This window comes from Nesoenas mayeri, assembly GCF_963082525.1.
Source record: "Nesoenas mayeri genome assembly, chromosome: 3".
NCBI classification, from domain to species: domain Eukaryota; kingdom Metazoa; phylum Chordata; class Aves; order Columbiformes; family Columbidae; genus Nesoenas; species Nesoenas mayeri.
The window spans coordinates 23,200,244-23,220,522 of record NC_137544.1 but is presented as its reverse complement, the minus strand read 5'-3'; the positions used below and the strand labels follow the sequence as shown (position 1 = coordinate 23,220,522).

Genomic DNA, 20,279 nt, shown 5'->3' with positions numbered 1-20,279 from the left:
AGATTAAGAAGGTAATTGTATGGAGTCTTATAAATATTCCTTCATTGTCTCAACAAGTGGTAGAGTCTTCAAGAAGATTTTTCAGAGTTGTAAAATATAAATTAATCTTCAGAATTTAAAATAATTTACTTCAAATGCTCTCCTTTTCATGCTATATATAGCTTAGACATAATAAATTGTTTGGGTATCAGCTTTTTCTATTCATATTGTGCTGCCTTTGCAGTTTGCTGCAAACACAGTTTGGTGTTTGTGTGCTGGAGGACATATCACAGGTCACCAGAAGCTGGAGTCTTTCGAGAGACAGTGTGATATTGATGACCTCTTCCTCACTCCAGGATTCACTTAGGGTCATTTTTGTTTGCTAATACATTGGTCAAGTTCAAGTTACATGTTACATATATAGTCCATTTTACATGTGTTTCTTTGCTCTTTTACTGAAGCCTGAAAAAGCACTTTTTTAACTGACCACTGGTGACTTGTATATAGCTTTAGATGACACATAGATTGTCATCTTCTTATTGTACCATACTCAGAATCACAGAATCACAGAATCACAGAATCGACTGGGTTGGAAAAGACCTCAGAGATCATCGAGTCCGACCCTTGGTCCAACTCTAGTCTGTTTACTAGATCATGGCACTAAGTGCCATGTCCAACCTCACTTTAAAAACCTCCAGGGACGGCGAGTCCACCACCTCCCTGGGCAGGCCGTTCCAATGCCTGACCACTCTCTCTGTAAAGAATTTCTTCCTAATATCCAGCCTAAATTTCCCCTGGCAGAGTTTAAGCCCATGCCCCCTTGTCCTATTGCTGACTGCCTGGGAGAAGAGACCAATCCCCACCTGGCTATAACTTCCCTTCAGGTAGTTATAGAGAGTGATGAGGTCACCTCTGAGCCTCCTATTCTCCAGACTAAACAACCCCAGCTCCCTCAGCCTCTCCCCATAGGTTTTGTGCTCAAGTCCCTTCACCAGTCGTGTTGCTCTTCTCTGGACCCGCTCCAGCACTTCAATGTCTTTCCTGAACTGAGGGGCCCAGAACTGAACACAGTACTCCAGTGTGGCCTCACCAATGCAGAGTACAGGGGAAGGATCACTTCCCTTGTCCTGCTGACCACGCTATTTTTGATACAGGACAGGATTCCATTGGCCTTCTTGGCCACCTGGGCACACTGTTGGCTCATGTTGAGCTTCCTGTCAATTAGTACCTCCAGGTCCCTTTCTGCCTGACTGCTCTCCAGCCACTCTGTGCCCAGCCTGTAGCGCTGCAGGGGGTTGTTGTGACCAAAGTGCAGCACCTGGCACTTGGCCTTATTGAACTTCATCCCATTGGAATCAGCCCACTTTTCCAGTCTATCCAGATCCCTCTGCAGAGCCCTCCTGCCTTCCAGCAGGTTGACACACCCTCCCAATTTGGTGTCATCAGCAAATTTGTTGATGATGGTCTCAATCCCCTCATCTAAATCGTCAATAAAGATGTTAAACAGGACTGGACCCAACACTGACCCCTGGGGAACACCACTAGTGACTGGCTGCCAGCTGGATGCAGCCCCATTCACCAGCACTCTCTGGGCCCGGCCCTCCAGCCAGTTCTTAACCCAGCGTAGAGTGCACTTGTCCAAGCCACGGGCTACCAGCTTTTGCAGGAGTATATTATGGGAGACAGTGTCAAAGGCCTTGCTGAAGTCCAGATAGACCACATCCACGGCTTTCCCCTCATCCACCAGGTGAGTCACCTGATCATAAAAGGAGATCAGGTTGGTCAGACAGGACCTGCCCCTCCTAAACCCATGCTGGCTGGGTCTGATCCCTTGTCTATCCTGAAGGTGCTGTGTGATTCCATTCAGGATTATCTGCTCCATAACCCTGCCAGGCACCGAGGTCAGGCTGACAGGCCTGTAGTTACCAGGGTCAGCTTTGCAGCCCTTTTTGTGGACTGGGGTAACATTGGCCAATTTCCAATCATATGGGACCTCCCCAGTGAGCCAGGACTGTTGGAAGATGATGGAGAGTGGCTTGGCAAGTTCTTCTGCCAGTTCCCTCATCACCCTAGGATGAATCCCATCTGGTCCCATAGACTTGTGAGGATCCAGATGGCTCAGTAAATCACCAACTATTTCCTCCTGGAATACAAGGGGCCTGTTTGGCTTCCTATCTCTGTCAACCACCTCCAGAGGCCAGTTGTCCTGAGGGCTACCTGTCTTTCCGGTGAAAACTGAGGCAAAGTAGGTATTAAGTACTTCAGCTTTCTCCTCATCTTTGTTAACTATATTTCCCTCAAAGTCCAACAGAGAATGGAGGTTTTCGTTGCCCCTTCTTTTGTTATTAACATATTTAAAGAAGGACTTTTTATTATCCCTGACAGAATTGGCCAAATTAACCTCAAATTGCGCTTTTGTTTCCTTGATTTTTTTCCTGCATGATCTAGCTATTTCCATAAATTCTTCATAAGTAGCCAGCCCTTTTTTCCACAGTCGGTAAAGTCTCTTTTTATTTCTGATTTCCTTCAGAATCTCCCTGTTTAGCCAAGCCGGTTGTCTTCCCTGCCGGCTAGCCTTTCGGCACACTGGTATAGCCTGTTCCTGTGCACTCAAAACCTCCTGCTTGAAGCATGTCCACCCCTCCTAGGCCCCCTTGTTTTTAAGCATTGTTTCCCAGGGTATGCTCTGAACTAGGCTTCTGAATAGGCAAAAGTCTGCCCTCCAGAAGTCCAGCATAGAGGTTTTGTTAATGGTTCTCCCTGCATCTCTGAGTATTGAAAATTCTATTATTTCATGGTCGCTATGACCCAGGCAGCCTCCAGCCACTACATCTCCCACCAGCCCTTCTCTGTTTGTAAACAGTAGGTCTAGTGGGGCCTTGCCCCTCGTAGGCTCATTTACCAGCTGATGAAGGAAATTGTCCTCTACACACTCTAGGAACTTCCTAGACTGCCTCTTCTGTGCAGTATTGAGCTCCCAGCAGATGTCCGGCAGGTTAAAGTCACCCACAAGAACAAGGGCTGTCAATTTTGAGACATCTGCCAGCTGCTTGTAGAATAATTCATCTCCTTCATCGTCCTGGTTGGGCGATCTATAACAGACACTCACGAGGATGTCAGCCTTGTTGAACTTCCCTCTGATTCTGGTCCACAGGCACTCAACCTTGTCACTGCTGACCTCAAGTTTAACAGAGTCGCGTGACTCTCTAACATATAAAGCCACCCCTCCACCTCTCCTACCCTGCCTATCTTTTCTGAAGAGCTTGTAGCCACACATAGCAGCACTCCAGTCATAAGAGTCATCCCACCATGTTTCTATGATGGCAACTATGTCATAGCTTTCCTGCTGCACAATGGCTTCCAGCTCCTCTTGTTTGTTGCCCATACTGCGTGCATTAGTGTACATGCACTTCAAGTGGGCTGCTTATTTCACTCTTAATTCGGGCTTTCCATCCTTAGGCTGATCTTTGGAGAGCCCGGTTTCAATCCCTTCCCCCTTCAAAACTAGTTTAAAGCCCTCCTGATCAGCCCTGCCAACTTATGGGCTATAGTCCTCTTGCTCTCCCTAGAAGGATGAAGCCCATCTGATCTGAGGAGACTAGGTACCATGGAGTTTGCCCCATGGTCAAAAAACCCAAAATTTTGACGGTGACACCAATCCTTAAGCCACCTGTTGATGAGATGGGCTTTTCTACTTCTCTCTTTATTTAGCTCCTCATCCATCCCAGATAGCACAGGAACTGAGGCAAATATCACTTGTGCTCCCGTCCCATGAATTGACTGGCCCAGTTCTTTAAAGTCTTTTTAAATTATCTTAGTACTTCTTCTGTTGATGTCCTCGCTGCCAGCTTGGACTACTAACAGGGGATAGTAGTCTGAGGGCTGAATTAGCTTCGGAAGTCTTCTATTAATGTCCCTCACCCTGGCCCCAGGAAGGCAGCAGACCTCCCTGTGGGATGGGTCTGGGCGACATATAGGGCCCTCTGTTCCCCTCAGAAGGGAGTCGCCGACTACTACCACTCTTCTTTTTTTTTTTCCCTCTTACAGCTGCAGTTGTAATCCTTCTTCCACTCATACTCCTCCATACTATATCCTATGGTCCCAACTCTAAAGGCTTCTGCTATTTTACCAGACCTGTATTTGTCTACAAGTCACTGTGCTAGGGTCCTAAATATCTTATTCTAAACAGAATAATTACTTGTTACAAATATCTATATAGAGAGCTATTACTGTACCATAAAAACAATAAAAAATTACAAAAGTAAGGCAAATTAGGCATACCACCTGATCAGAAATTAAAAAAAAAAAAAAAAACAACACAAAGTAGAAACAAATTTGCAGGGAGGTCAAAAAAAAAGTTGAGACACCACAAGCCTGACAAACCTTGATCTTGAGGGTGTGCAAACTCAGTACAAAGTCTGTGACCTGTTACTAGCAAAGGCAATACTATATTACTGGGCTACAGGGTTACTCATAATATAGTGAATGTTTTCTGTTTAGAAGTGCAGTACTGAAGAGATCAATTTGGAATTTTGTGTGAATGGTATATTACATTTAGGACTCACCTGCTATTCTTAAGGTCTCCTAGGATATTTATGAGATGACTTCAGTGGTCTTAACCACTGGTCTTTTGGTCTTAACCATCTTGTGTTGCAATAACAATACCACTCTTTCTTCAATAGGTTGAAAATTAAAAACATGTTTATTGTGCTTTTTTAAGGTCAAAACCTCTTTCAAATTTAAAGAGTATTTCAGTAATTTAATTCATTTAGTTTGGCATGTAACTGAATGCCAGTGTGCTTATTAGGGATATAGAAAGTGACTCCAAACAATTGTTTTATGGGACAATCCTAGATTATTGATTGTCATCCGCTTTTTTAAAATTTTTTTAATTTAGCTTATTCAAATAATCCCCCAAGTGAAAGAATGTAACAAATAAGGCACTACAACAAGAAATAATATTGCTTAATTGAGAACTATAATTCTTTGATATAATGTCAATAGATGTACATTTTTCAGCGTATTTAATGTATAACTTAGTTTTACTGCTTCTGTTGGGTGAAATTTCTTAGAAACATTGACTTTGATACACTGCATCTAAAGCTACACATTTACATGAAGCATCTCAGGAGTCTAATCAATTCTTTGATGTCTTCACAGGCAGTGGATAGAAGCATCCATCTTTAGGTGATAATTGATGTCATAGGTACATCTTAAGGTGACGAAATATACATTAAAAAAAAAAATAAAAATTGAGAAACAGATATTGAAAGCTGAAAGAAGGAAATCAGAGATGTGTGAAAGAAACAAATAATATGCAAAATATTTGTAGATGTAAACCGAATTCTGTAATTACACAGCTGTGAAATGCAATCACAACTTCTACGGGATAATAGTCAATAGAAAATAATACGAACATCATAGCATTTCAACATGATGTAGAGAGTTAGTATTGTAGCAGCAGTACCAGTCTCACAGTCTTTACTACTGACATTTATTTATCAGTGGAATTCAGCCCTGTCTTCCCTGTGAAGAATGTTCATATGCTTATTTCAGTGGTGGATGTTCAGCCAGGTTTATTTTCTGCAGGCTGTGGTCCTACTATGTTTTTATCTGAAAATATATTAATATCTGTAAGCTGGACATGGTGCACTTCCACAAATACGTAGTGACTTGTACATTAATATGGAGTCAAGGTAACTTTTTCGCATTGCCTTTATCCAGTGATAAGTGATTGCATGGAGCAAAGAGACTTGTGTGAGGCTCCACATATATGTCAAAATATCCTGTAGTTTTGCTTGACCTGGATCCAGTCTGACTAATCATATTTCATCCTTATGGACAGGTATTGCAACCTTGTTTTACAAAAATATGGTCTTTGTTACTCATTTGTTGACACAATTATAAATTTTGTACTTTTTTTAGTTCCTGAACATGTGTCTAAATATTTCATCTATATATCACAAGTCCTTGAGGAACATACTAGTCAGGAAAACCTGTCTGGGAACAGTATTCATAGTAGTAGTGATTAAGATTTAGCAAGGTTTACTTTAATTTCAAAACTTACGTTAAAAAAGTGCATTTTGTATTACTTCAGTTGCACTGTAAATTCAACATTTAAGAAGCTACACTCACCTAAGTTACATCCTTTTGCTAAAAAATTAATACAATAGTAATGTAATATCTTTGGGGGAATATATACATAAAATTACATTAACTGTAATGAGAAAAATGCACCTGATGTATAAATCTATTGTACTTTGGCATGCAAATTGTTAACATATTAGGCAAAATGTTTACATTTTTACTTAGATGTCTATTTGCACTGGATTTTTTTAATAAAACTGTTCATAGTGAATTTTGTATATTGTGTAGCTCAAGGAACAGTTTTATATTTATAAATTTGTCAGATTTGAAGTAGACTGTTTACTAAGAGTGAGCTTGTCAAGCAGTCTATATGTTTCCTGATTGCAGCTTCCTTGTGTACACCAGCATAAGCTGGTTTGTGTTTATAAGCTATGATTTTTAACTTCATGATAGTTCTGCATAAGAAGTCTGAAGCATTGCTGTTTTCAATAATGTCCTTTTTGTTTGTTTGTTTGTTTGTTTTAAATTTAGCTCCCTATTGCAGCTTGAACCCTACCTTGAGGAATGGTGGAATTGTAAATAAAACAGGTGGTCCTGTTGGAAGTAAAGTTCGCTATTACTGCAAACCTGGGTATAGAATGATTGGTCACAATAATGCAACATGTAGACGTCACCAAAATGGCATGTATCAATGGGATTCTCCTGTGCCTGTCTGTCAGGGTAAGATATTGCTTTGAGTATGGTTCTATGATTACATTGCAAATAATATTTTACAAAACAAAAATCCAGCATTGTCAATACTGCTGTATGCCAAGACACACATTGACACAACGAATTTATCCAAATATATACTGACTTGTGTACTTGCTGTGTGCAGATATAAAGCATTAAGAAGTAAGGTTAATGCAGTCAAATGCAGACTAAATTAAAAAAAATTGTTTTGGTCCTTTTTTATTTAGTAAAATATATATCTCTAAACAGTCCAGAGCTCATAGTATTGTATTAAAGAACATTTTATAAAAATTCAGTAGTAACTCTGAAACAAAATTTGATTGTTTCAGAAAATCACTTTATAAACAATAATTTAAAGACATAATTTGTAACGTCTGCATTTTTGTTCATCCTGGAGTTATCCAGGATCTACTTTAGCTTGTTCCAGATATCTGTTAAGAGTAGTTACTATTTGCCAAATGTTTATAATTTTTGAAAAGCCACACACAAACTACAGAGAAGTAACAAAGTCGTACAAAGCAGTTAAACATGGTTTGTGTAGTTTAAAATGCTTTGTCACACATTATTCAGTAAACAGTGGAGATTAAGGTATTTTATATTGGATAATATCAGGAATGTGGGGAAGAGAAGAAAGACTGCAAATTCTATTCATATCATATATGGCCTATTCTAACATGTTTTCGTGTCTGCCTCTAGTCTGTTTTGTTTATGGGAAGAAATGGCAGTAACATATCTAAGACTTGTTGGAAATTCTTTGATTAAAACCTGTGTTTCATTGTTCCTGACATTGAAAGACAGTAACAGCAGTGCTTCATGTCTTCTTCAAGACAAATACTTTGCTTAAGGTTCCATCAATGATGATTCAGATATTTCTGAAAACAAAATAAAATGGAAGTACTATTTTGTACCTTAAAGGAAAAAAAAAAAAAAAAGGAAAAAGAAGAAAAAAATCAACTTAAATTTGGCATGATGCATACTCTTCTGTTGAGGGTATATTATTTTACAGGAAAGTATAAAGCTGCAGAAATTTGGCTGCATTTGAAGAACCTGAAGAACTACTGCTCACATCTTTTATACAGTGTGATTAGGTAGCTAAATATTTCTTCAGGATGAGCATTTTCATGCCCAGGTGGGTCGTGTGGCCACATCCCTAGCAGTCCAGGGAGCAGCTCAGTCTGCCAGTGTACCACAAACAGGATCTGTGTACCTGTGCTTCCAGACTCCAAGATGTCATAATGTGTTATGGCATGTGGTGCTGTTCGACCTTCCTGAAGGTCACCAAATCATGGGAGAATCTGTGTGTGGGCTGAGCATGAGGTAAGTTTAGGGACAAGTGCTACTTTTGGGCTTGAAACGCATTGTAGGTGTGGTAGCTGGTGCTGGTGTAGGAACTGAAAGCTCAGAGACATTTTGCACTAAAGAACCTGGAATCATGACTAGGCCTACAGTTTGGCCAGAAGATCAGGAAAGTGGATGATGCAATTTTGTTCAAGATTAAGACTAAATTTTAGCATCTGTATTTGAGCTATAGTTTTGATTATTTTGCTTAAACATACAAGTCTAGTATAATTTGAAATGCTCTGAGGTATTTTACCTGTCCTCCATCAACCAGTCCAGAAAGGCAGAAGTGCCTATGTTTTATTCACTAGACTTGTCAGGTGTTTTGGAGGTCCATGTACACTCTAGTCAATGGGAGAAGAAGTCAAACCCTATCTGCCTCAACTCTGTTGAATATAGTCAATATAGTAAAACTTTGGGAGCTGTTCTGCTGTCTGGTTAGTAGTTGCCTTTTTAAAAAAAGCATTGAAATTTTGGCATCTTGCTCCAGAGCTCAGGTACCTCTGAGTGTGTGAGGACAGAGACAATATTCTGTGTGTGCTTGTTACCCTGGAGGAGTTGGGACCATAAACTTTAGATGCCCCTACATCATACTTTTCTCCAGAATTTCAGACATCATGATTCCTCAGCTGTCAAGAATTATATGAAAATTTACCCCATATCTTCCTACTGCTTACCCATCCAGATGAAAGTGATCTTCTATTACTACCAGTGTTAATCAAACCCTGTGTGATGAAAATATGATGTTCCAGCACTTTGAAATTCTTAAAAAAAATAGTGTGATCTTTTTCTTTTCCTAAGTTTCTCCCCTTTTTTGAATACTTTAATTTTTAAGTAGTTTTCTTTTACATTTCTAGTTTTTGCATTTTATGTTCACATTTTAGTACCAATGGCAAGAAAAGACTTGCCAATCTGCCATTCTAGCTTTGAAAACTATATTGAAGTGTAATGAGGTGTGTGAAGAGATCTGAATAATAAGAACAGTTCTTTGAACAATTTAAGAAAAATGTCCCCAATTTTAATGGCAGAAAGGAATAATTCACAGAAAGTGGGAGGAAAAATGTGCAGATATGTTCAGGACTTGACATGAGTTCCCAGGACCTGATTGTGCATAATGAGGAGAGAAGAGTCCCAGAAAGTAATAAATTCTGAACAAAAATTAGGCAGTCTCAGGAAAGTCATAAAATGCTTCAGACTCTGTCTATACTTGTTATTTTATCACTATGTGTAAGAATTAGCTGTGAAGTTTTAACAATGCAGAATGTTCACAAATACATTTTTTCTTTACTTTTAAGCCTTATTTATAGTTTTAGCTACACATGTAGCTATGGGTATCTAGATTTCTGTTGGCAGTAGAGAAAAATATTTGGGAGCTAGGGAGTGAGTTTAATCTTTACCAGAAATTTGTAATTAATGTAGGATTCCTGAATTTTAATTTGTAACATTCACAACTGGCGCAATTATTCCAACTTGTATGTCTGAATGAAGCATGTAGTTTTCAATAAGCTGTGAAAAATAAAGTATGTTTCCAAAGTCATTAAGCATCTCCTATCAAAATACATGCATTCTCTTTGAAAATTAATTACAATTACACATTCGGTCCAGCTCTTAGGTTTCTTTGCAGGACGACTCCAAAGAAAAATGCCTTTGATTAAGTCTGAAACTTCTGTAAAACCAGTCCTTCAAGGTTACATGTGTAATTAATAACTATGTCAAAATTAATGTTTGAAATAAAATTTGATTGTATTATCAAGTTCTTTTTTCATATTTAATATAACAATAGCATTGTTAATATGAACACAACTCTAATATGGGTTAATCTGATAGGGTCAGAAGATATTTTTCAATTCCAGTCTTATCAAGTGTAGATGCATGTAATAATGTCCTGGATGATACATAGAGAAATTCACTCCTTTCTAAGAAATTAGAACTTATTGTTATTGCTTTTATTTCATTTATGAAGGGAAAGAGAAACATGACTCATGCTACATTCATAGTATTCATAAGTAGAGAAAATAACAATTCTTACACAATAGCAGTAGATAGCTGCTGAAAGAAAATAGTACAGGCTTTAGTAACAATCCTGGCAACCACATATGTTATTGTAGCTGCTGCTTAGCTCATGTGCTGGAGGAGAGGAGGAATAGAAGGCTGAGGCTCAGGGATGAATAGGTGTTAGAGAAAATAAGAGAAAGCTGAGCAAATAGAGCAGTTAGAATAAAAAACTGAAAACAACTTGTCAGGGTCATTATAGATCAGGAATGCTCGGTTGCAGATATCTGGGGCTGAGCCATGACGGCAGCAGGAGTGTAACAGGATGGCTGTGTTCCTCTGACAGGCATGAGTCAATATCTCTCTTTATCCCAACTGCTCTTCGTATACAGGACTCAACCTTTGACTTTGTTCTTCCTAGTTTTCTCCTACTCATTCTTAAAAGAGTTAAAACTAATTTTAAAGTCTTAAAGAACACTGGACTGCTCTTCACCATTTGAGTTACTCCCTAGTAGGTTTAGAAAAGAAAACTGAAGGTACCTACTCTAAGGAAGAAGTTATCTTATCTGGATTGTGGGACTTGAAAATGCTTAAAACCTATGACAGCCTCATGACAAAAATATAGCTGATGCCAGCATTTCTTGCTTAAAATCCTCATTCAAGGTGCTGTAACTATTGATTCTTTTGTGCTTGCTGAAGTAGAGGCAACCTCATTGCTGAGCCAGGAATCCTTGTACTTTTTGCTGTGCTGAGCGAAGGTTATTCCAGGACCATAACTGGGTTCCAGGTCTACCCTGGAGTAGAAGACAATTTTTTTAGGGAACTGGCTTGAAAAGATCCTTTTGCAGTTTGCCCAAGAGCCATGAATTTGGAACTACCAAACTACTTCTTCATAAAATTACCTGCTCTGTGTGTTTGAGCATGGAATTAAACTCTGGCCTTTTACCTTTTTGATAAATGTTATTATGTAAAAAATGTCCCTTTTAGCATACAGTCTTAAAATAAAAATGTGAAGTAGGTAGCATAGTTTAGGAGTTCCAAATCCCCAAAATCCCAATTTCCTCCTATAATGTATTCTAAACCTATGGTCATATTTCAAAATATAAAACAGTGGAAGAAGTATAGTACTTCAGACTAAAAAGTCAGAAGTTTGAGGGGAAACCTGGTAACAATCTTCTAATATACTAAAAGTATCTCCAAAGAGGAATGAAATAACTGTTTATGTCTTTTCTACATGGAGGAATTACAGAAAAGTTTATTTTAACAGGATCTTAAGTTAAAATTTCCTTTGTTCTTATTTTCTCAGAGGAGTTAGTGAAACACTAGAATAGATTGCCTTTGGAGAATGCGGAATATTCATCATTGGAGGTCTTTCAGGAAAAACCACATGAACCTTGGTCAAGTATAGGGTTGGCTTGTGATCAAAGAATAGACAATATTACCATTAATAACTTTTTTTTTTTTTTTTTTTTTTTACATCTACAGCCCTAGACCTCACAGCCTGGTTTTCTGTTTCTCTTTTATTTCTGTATGTGTTCAAGTCAGAATTGGGATTCCTGTGGCATGGCTCTCCCCAATGTTTTTAATTGGATAACATAGATATAAGCCACACAGCATCTTTTCTTTTGTTGGGAATCCCATTTTTAGGGAATTCTCTATTGCTGCCTTTAAGGCATTTAAAGGTGTTTCTCAGTTATATGTTCAAGGACAGAAACGTTGCTAAATGATAAATGCTTGTGCATTAAATTCGGGGATTTTACAGTATCTGACTGTAATGCAGTCTCCAGCTTATTTTCTGTGTGCAGTGAATTTGCATGCATTAAATATGAATAATATATATGTATTTTAAAGGTATGTAAGTATATAGACCTTTAAAAGATTGCCATAAACTTTAAATTTACTGGTTTTGGTAAGAAATAAATTCCAGTAACACCTGTGGAACATTAAAGAACAACTAAGACCGGGAATAAAAGGCTTTTCCCCTTGTGTTGATTACTTGTACTTTGGAAGAAGTATATTTTTCCGCTGTGCAACATAATAGAGTAAATTAAGGTTGAGTTATGTATTTTTCACACTCCAAATGCACATCTCCCAGCTGGAATGTGGCAGTCTCATCTAATCATTGACCTAAGAAACATGTTGACAATTCTTAGAGTCAGAAGATTTCTTAACGCCATTCTTTGTCATTGTACTCTCACATGGGAAGCTGGGAGCTTCAAAATATTTGAATGTGGGACAGTAGTGACATTGTTTTCACTGTCCAAAGATGATATGTCATTTCAGTCAGTTTACTTCAAGTATCTTTACTGCAAACATCAACATACCTGCTATTTGGTGAAACTGGCTTTGCTAATATGTTTTCTTTTGACACTACTGTTCTGAAACCATTAGCAGCCTCAATAATTTAGTAGCAGTAGGAATATTTCTTCCCAATCCCAGTTTCTGGGGGAAAAGCGAACAACAAATAAACAGATCGACTGTAACAGGAACAGTGCCAGCAAGCAAAAATTGTTTTATATTAGTAACTAAAGCAGCAGTGAGAATAACCTCACAATGTAGCAGTACAAGGTTCAGCAGCAGCTGAGGAAAAAAGAGGGACAGTAGAGGACTGAGATACAACACTAAGAATAAAAGTTGTCAAGTGTGACACGTAAACATAGATTTTTGAGGTGCTTTAGTACACTGGAGAGTGCATCAGCCTGACATAACTGATAGGCACACCTGGGTGTGACCTGGGTGTGGTATATATTTTATTCCTTTAACTCATATATCTTTTATTTAAACTAACTCACACATAAGAGCTACTCAGTAAGTACGACTGGAAATGGAGAATGCATATACATTTTTATGACGTAGTAAAACTGTTTAACTTACTGTCAATTCAGCATTCAAAGAAACATCTTGCAAGTGTAAAATTCTGCCTACATGACAGAGTATCAGAGTTGGTTCTAGCTGTAGGTAAAGCGTTACATTGGTTCTTAAGGGAGTAGGTAGAGCACTTAACAAGATGTACCTCTGCTGCCTATTTTGAGTACACCAGAACCCTGAAAAGCTATCACTCCTGCTGTGGTCACCTTGTGGGTAATGACTCCTAATACAAAGACCTGCTCCCAGAAGAAGTAGAACTTGTTTCTATCCTTCCACTTCTCTGATTTTTCTAATACCACTAAGAGCAGCAAGCGTGGGTCTCCAGAACCCCTTCCTTATCACCGCTCTCTCCCTTCTCTGTCCTACTATTGCTCCTTCTAGCAGCAGATGGCTCAGCCCTTACCCACTGAGTGAGAAATACTTAGTTTTGAGAAGATGAGCAGTGCTGGTTAAGGCGTAATTGTGCCAAGAAGTTATTTTACAAAAGAAGCAGCTTATTTTGGAACATTCCTGCAGTTCTATTAGCAATATGACAGTTTTCAGATGGAAGCAAACAAGTGAAATGGACTAACCATTCATCATTTTATAATGCTTACCTCTCCTCATTATAATAATATGCAGAGTACTGTGTTGTATTTAATTTAAATGAATCAAATGTGACAACTTGGGAATACTGAAAACAAATTTGAGAGTTGTGTTTATGGTACCATGATGATACATTGTGAAATTAATCATTTATATTGAATTGGGTAAAAGATAACAAAAATAAGATTTTTTTTTAAAGAAAATACTTATTTTCATTTCTAACAGATTTCAGACAAAGACTGCCATTTCTTCTTTTGAAATATATTGACTTGATTAAAATAATAAAACTTCACTGAGTCAAGGGGAAAGGAACAAATACCTAAAGGACTTTTGAACTGTTAAAACTTTGAATTGCTTTTTACAATTAACTGTATATATGGACAAGATATTTTCATATGCAAAACTCCACTCTTGATTGCTAAATACTTAAAGTTTCAAAGGTGTGTTTTATTCAGTGTATTTGCTGAAGAGCAATAAACTGGATGCCAAACTCAAAGCAGGCAGAGATTCTGTAGACACATACATTGGTTTATATGAAATCTTTAAATAGATTCATTGTAATAATGTGAAAGATTTTCTTCTACAAGTTACTATTTTGCAGAAAATAATATCCTTTCAGAGAAAATAATACTATGACTTTCCCTTCAGAAGTGCCATGGGAAAATATAAAATCTTTATCAGCATTACTGACTTGTTCAAGCACCTAGAGTTAATATATGTGCATAAATAACTATTTTAAAATAAAGCACAACATTAGAAGAAAATTTTAAAAGCATACTGAAAAGTTGCATTACTTTTCATTGTCAAAATCAAGGAAGCTGAGAAGTCAGATAGCAGAAGGCAATCCTGCCCTGAAGACCTTTCCTGAAATAGATATTTTTGTAATTATACTCAGTACTAAAATTGTATATGAGATATTGTTAAATGAACTGCACTGAGCTTTGGTAAGAATAAACAAATAAGTAAGCAAAAAAGCCTAGATGTTACCCAAACTTCACCAAGTAGACAGCAGATCAAACTTTGTGTGCTTGAAAGAATAACTGTTTATCTGGAGAAAAATTCTGAAAAACCTATGAAAATAATTCAGTAAGTAATTTCCTTCATGAGATGGAAAGTGAATCAGCCTGAATTCAGATAACACTCAACATTCTGAAGGGAATTAGTAGAGTATGTAAATAAGGGTTTAAATATCTAACAACTGCCCTTAAGTTTACTGAAATTCTTTCCTGTCTAGTTGTATATTTAGATGTTTTTCTCATCAAACAAGAAATGTTAAATTGAATTCTTTCTTGATTTTTTCCCTAGTAAATAAACAATTGTCCTTAGCCTATGTTGAAATTACTGTCTCTACAGTGATTTGATTAAGCAAAATAATTATTTATAAAATGTTTGTCTATATTAGATGCACTTCAAAGTGTTTATCCATGTTTTAATTACTGTTACATTTATCAGAATGTTGTAAATACTATGGAAAATTGATTTCAGTTGTTACAGAACAGAATCATAGAATCATTTCAGTTGGAAGAGACCCTCTGTATCATAGAGTCCAACCATAACCTTACTCTAGCACTATGAATGGTTTATGTCAAAATTACTGTCCTGTTTCTTATTCCAGTGGTAGAACAATATTAAAAAAAAAAAAAAAAAAAAAAAGAAGACAAAATACCAATTCTTTATTTTTTTTTTCCTCTATTTTCAGCTGTATCTTGTGGTATTCCTGAAGCCCCTGGGAATGGTTCAGTTATAGGTAATGAATTCAGTTTGGGCAGTAGATTGATATACGAATGTAATGAGGGCTTCAAGCTAGAATCTAGTCAACAAGCAACAGCAGTGTGTCAAGAAGATGGATTATGGAGCAACAAAGGGAGACCACCTGTTTGCAAATGTAAGTGGGCATGTATTTCTCAAGCATATTCCCCTCAATCTTTCTCAGGAAAATCCTCACTGGTGATGTTTTTATGTATACACATCCCCTGAACTGGCCATTCAGGGACATATAATCATTTAGCATTTAGTAAAGTATAGGAGGCCTATACCTTTGTTTAATTAAAAAGGGCCTTATCTCTTTCAAAAATGTCTCAGTTAAAATTCCGATAATTCAGTTTCATGTATATTTTCTTATGAATAATGTGCTTTTCTCCATTTTCACAATATGAAGTTACAAACACTGATTGTAATTTATTTTAATATAGCTTCCACGATAACAAAAGCAGAAACTGTTTCTTAAAATATTGCTAGTGTAGATAATTAACCTGGATAAAAGTCCTTTAATCTTCATTTTTGCCTTCTGTCAGAACTAGCCAGTGAAATGCAGACTCCCCTATCGTGTGACATGGCCTCTCATTTGCATTGGGGTAGCACTGCCTGTCTTTGTACCAGATCAAAGCAATAATTAACTGAGCCTGACTTTGAATATGTGACTTGAAATACTGATTAGGACATAATCTTAAAATTATTAATTGATATAACATTATACTTAAAATTTTTGAGAGCTAATTTAGGATCTTGAACTAATCAACAGATTAGGTATGTGTTTTCCAGAATCTGAATTTGAAAAGCACTTCAGTTTTTCAAACAAGTAAAATTCAAGTTATTTTAAAAGAAAGAGTAAAATGGTGTGAATGTAAGAATTATCAAGTTATACATCATAATGAAATGGTTTTCATTTATGTGAACTGACAGTGAACAACTTTTAGGAAATATTGCTGAGAGTTACTTCCAGAGATCTTCTAAGTATGTCTTATAGATGATCATTTAACCTGATCTTGAACACCTTCCTGAGCACACTGTTTCAGTATTTTACTTTCCCCTTGCAAAGCTTTTCCTAATATATCCTGAACCTCTTTTTCTGTAGTGTAAAGACATTATTTCATTTTGTATCCGTAGTGAGAAAATAGAATTTATTGTACTCTTCTTTCATTCCTCTTTTTAAATGTATTTGAAAACTGTTAGTTTTTCACTGTGGTGGGTTATACTTGGTCAAAACCCACACCCTCAGCTCATATACATTATACTTGTCATTTTTTTCCTTTGAAAAAATAATTACATTCAGAGTCACAATGCTCAAGATATTCCTGGAATAGCACGATAAGTACTTCTTTTTCCTTACGTAACAATAAGAAAAAGTAAGCAAAGATTTGTAGACAGAACAACTAAGTAAAAAGGAAGAGTCAGTCTTCTGGTACTTAGATTCTCGGAAAATACTGATAGCGCAATATTTGTTGACCAGAAGGGCAAGTAAAAAGAATAACAAAATTACAAAGAATTACTCATTATGAAGAGTTAAAAATAAGGCTGAGCACATTAATGCACAAATTCTTGTTAGATTTCATTTGTTGTAGTTGCAAAGAACATATGGTGGGTTTTTTGGGGGGTTTTTTGTTTGGTAATTTGGTTGATTGGTTGGGTTGTTTGTTTATTTGTTGTTATTTATTTTTGGTTTTTTTAATTATAATTGTCAGTGTTCATATAGTGAACATTTTGCTTAGTGAGCATCTTGCTTATTTCTTGATTAGAAAATACATTTGGGCCTATAGAACAACTAATTTTTTTCACCTTTTTTATGATAGGTATATCTGACTACAAATTCTTGACATTTGAGTCTATTCAGAATTATCAGCATGTGGAGACTGTCATGTCATTAAAGTGGATAATCTTAATCATAATTTCGAATGATAATTACATTGTCTGGCTTATACTTTATGTAAAGCAATATTATTCATATATTTCTGTGTAAAAAGTACATAGGGAAAAGAGAGAACATCTTCACAATTTCAAGAGGTCCCTTATGGAGTTTCATCTATGTAAATGACAATTTAAATAGTGTCCAGCCTATAATTTGGAAGCATAAGAGGCAAATTGATGCACACATTCATAAACTGTATGCACAAAATCAAGCATCTGTTAATAGTCTTTTTTTGTTTCTTCAAGGATGAGGAAAACAATAAAACGAAATCAGTTCCTGTAAAATCAAGTTTTTCAAGCAACAGTTTGGGTTGGTTATGTCAACTTGGTCTAGAAATATATTCTGTACTCAGTGATATTTTCAATTAGAAACTGTAAAACCATGTATCAGAATCTGATAGTTGTTTGTAAAGTATATTTGCAAGAAGATCCTAAGTATATCTATGGTTAAAGAAACAATAAATTACATAGTAACTTTAGCATGGAGAGGAAACATCTATGTGACTTATTTACATATTGTGAAATAGCTGAGCCTCTAATCACTAAGTGTCCTAAGATATCCACTATGATTAAGACTAAAAATTGTATTATTAGACTAAATAAGAACCTTGCTTTAATCGTTGAAAGAACTAGATTTCTCAATAAAACTAGTGCTTGAAAGGAGAAGTGATAAAAATGTTAAATTTGAGGGGCATGAAATACCTATGTAGAATATTTTTTTCTTTTTACATACCTATGTGATTTTCACCCAAGTGGAGTGCTTTAATATACCTATTGTATTTAACAACAAATAAGAAAAAAACTGACTCTTGGTTAATAATTTCTAATTTTTTATTAGCTATGAAAAACAGTTTAATGTCAATATCAAATTAAATTACATTAGGAAGCAGGAAGTCCTCCTTTAACCCAGGAATCTGTTCATAATTAGTCAGAATATAATTATAAAGGCCGAAGTGAAGGACTATTAACTTTCAAGGTTGTTGTATGCATGCTATCCTTCCTTAGATATACTGAAAAAAAAAAAAAAGGTCTAAGAAAATATTCTACAATTTTAACTCAATGCAACCTTATAACTTGTCATTTGGAAGTTCTTCAGATGATTTCCCTTTCATAGATTCTTACACAACTTCACAGATACCCAATGGTACCAACTCTGTGTTTCTTAGATACTAGAATTTACCATGGGTGAGGAAACTATTGGAAAAAGTAAATGTATAGTTCTAGCATTATGACAGGTGTTCTGAAAAGTAGTGGAAATCTAAATTTTTACAGGAATTTTTCTTTTATCACTTTCCCTGTATTTCAGTGATTACCTGAACTAGTCTCTTTCATCACACAGTCATACTTGTGACAAAATCACTTTATGCGTCTCAGACAGTGTAAAGTCTACAGAATGTGTAATTATTTTTTGTCAGCTTTATGAGCCTTTTTCCTGGCAGAATATCGTAAATATACTACAGCATAAATGAGAATCAGACTCTTATTGTTATTTCTTCAGTATAGTTTGAGGTTTTTATACACTTTCTCCTAATGCATTTGTCTTACAATAAACAGTGTGGTGACTTGAGTATATTGTACAAAAGATCAGAGGTGATTCTTAAGTATACCAAATATATAGAAAATTTATCACCTTTTTTAGCAACATATAAGAAAAAAAGGAGAGGAAATGAATTTTTATTACTTTTTGTTTGTTTGTTCATTTGTTTTTTGGTTTTGGTTTTGTTTGTCTTTTTTGTGTATTTTTGCAGCTTTTTCATTTTCCCTTTGGAAAGCACAGCTTTTCTCAAGTCTTACTGGGGTAGCAGGTTTTTTTAAAAGTATTCTTTGGGATATAAAACGTCACTAATTCATTCAAACTTTTTCTATAGCACGGAAATTCTGAACGACATGGTATAAGATACACAATACAGCCATTTAAAAATAAATCTATCATAAATATTTTCATAAATCTTATCTAATCTTCGCAGAGGCATAGGCACATTAAGATAAAATTCATGTGAATATTGTAAATATTCTGTGTAACTTATAGTGAATTGCAGAGCATAAATTTGAAACTGAAAAATTATTAAAAATGCTATATATGGTTGGCAACCTTATGAAAAACATAAGCTACAGGTCTTGTCTGCTGGCAGTAACTTCATTCTCTTCTGAAATCTAAATTACTGAAAGCAATGAACTGAAATCACTCTAAAAAAACTCTCTAAATGTTATCTTTATTTTTTTTATGTCAAGTATTCTAAACTAGAATGTAATAATTTTCCTGAATACCCACAGTATATCATTTTATACTAATTAGCATTTCAATGTGCATTAACAGCCTTTATGACAACCTGTTTTAAGAACTTGCTAGAGCTTTTTAAAAGTGAGTATCATGGATGGAAAAATAAAGCACCACTTTAGCCTTTGCAAAAATTACATAGCATTATTTCCTTTCCCTTTTATATCCACTGTAGTCTGAGATGTGTTCTGTCTCTGAAATGTTTAAATGAATTGCATTAGGGAGCATAACTTTATGTCATTGTTCCACTATATCTCAGTAAAAGAAAATGTAGTACAATCTCCTTCTCAATATGTAATACTAACTGTATGAAGTTCATTATTTTTCCTGGTACTTGTATTTAAAAAATGCTTATTGTATGCTCAATATTACATTGCAAAATTTCTGCCAGTAAGGCAAGACACACATTCTGTGAAGAAACTTAGGGGTAGAAAGCTAATAATGGTCTTCTCTTCACAGCTGTAACTTGCCCCAGCATAGAGACTCTGCTCTCAGAACATGTTGTCTGGAGATTGATTTCTGGGTCACTGAATGAGTATGGAACTCAAGTCATGCTCAGCTGCAGTCCTGGATATTATTTATTGGGTCAAAGACTCATACAGTGCAGGAGTAATGGAACCTGGAGTGTAGGCAATGAAAGACCAACTTGTAAGGGTAAGGAACAAACTTGCTTAGAGAATATCCTATGCTTTTTAATACATGTATTTTATGTTATAAATAGTACAAAGTGGGGTTT

At 36.1% G+C, this 20,279-nt stretch overlaps 1 protein-coding gene across 1 annotated transcript in view; it reads left to right on the top strand.

Annotated features, from left to right (window-relative positions):
- CSMD1 (CUB and Sushi multiple domains 1) overlaps nucleotides 1-20,279 on the top strand; it is a gene marked incomplete at its 5' end in the record, with an annotated part of 1,071,510 nt that overhangs the window by 983,082 nt on the left and 68,149 nt on the right. Inside the window, 3 exons of the mRNA XM_080341955.1 lie at nucleotides 6,598-6,786; nucleotides 15,281-15,466; nucleotides 20,003-20,197. Coding sequence (XP_080198081.1) covers nucleotides 6,598-6,786; nucleotides 15,281-15,466; nucleotides 20,003-20,197 — 570 coding nt within the window. The remainder of the gene's footprint in view (nucleotides 1-6,597; nucleotides 6,787-15,280; nucleotides 15,467-20,002; nucleotides 20,198-20,279) is intronic.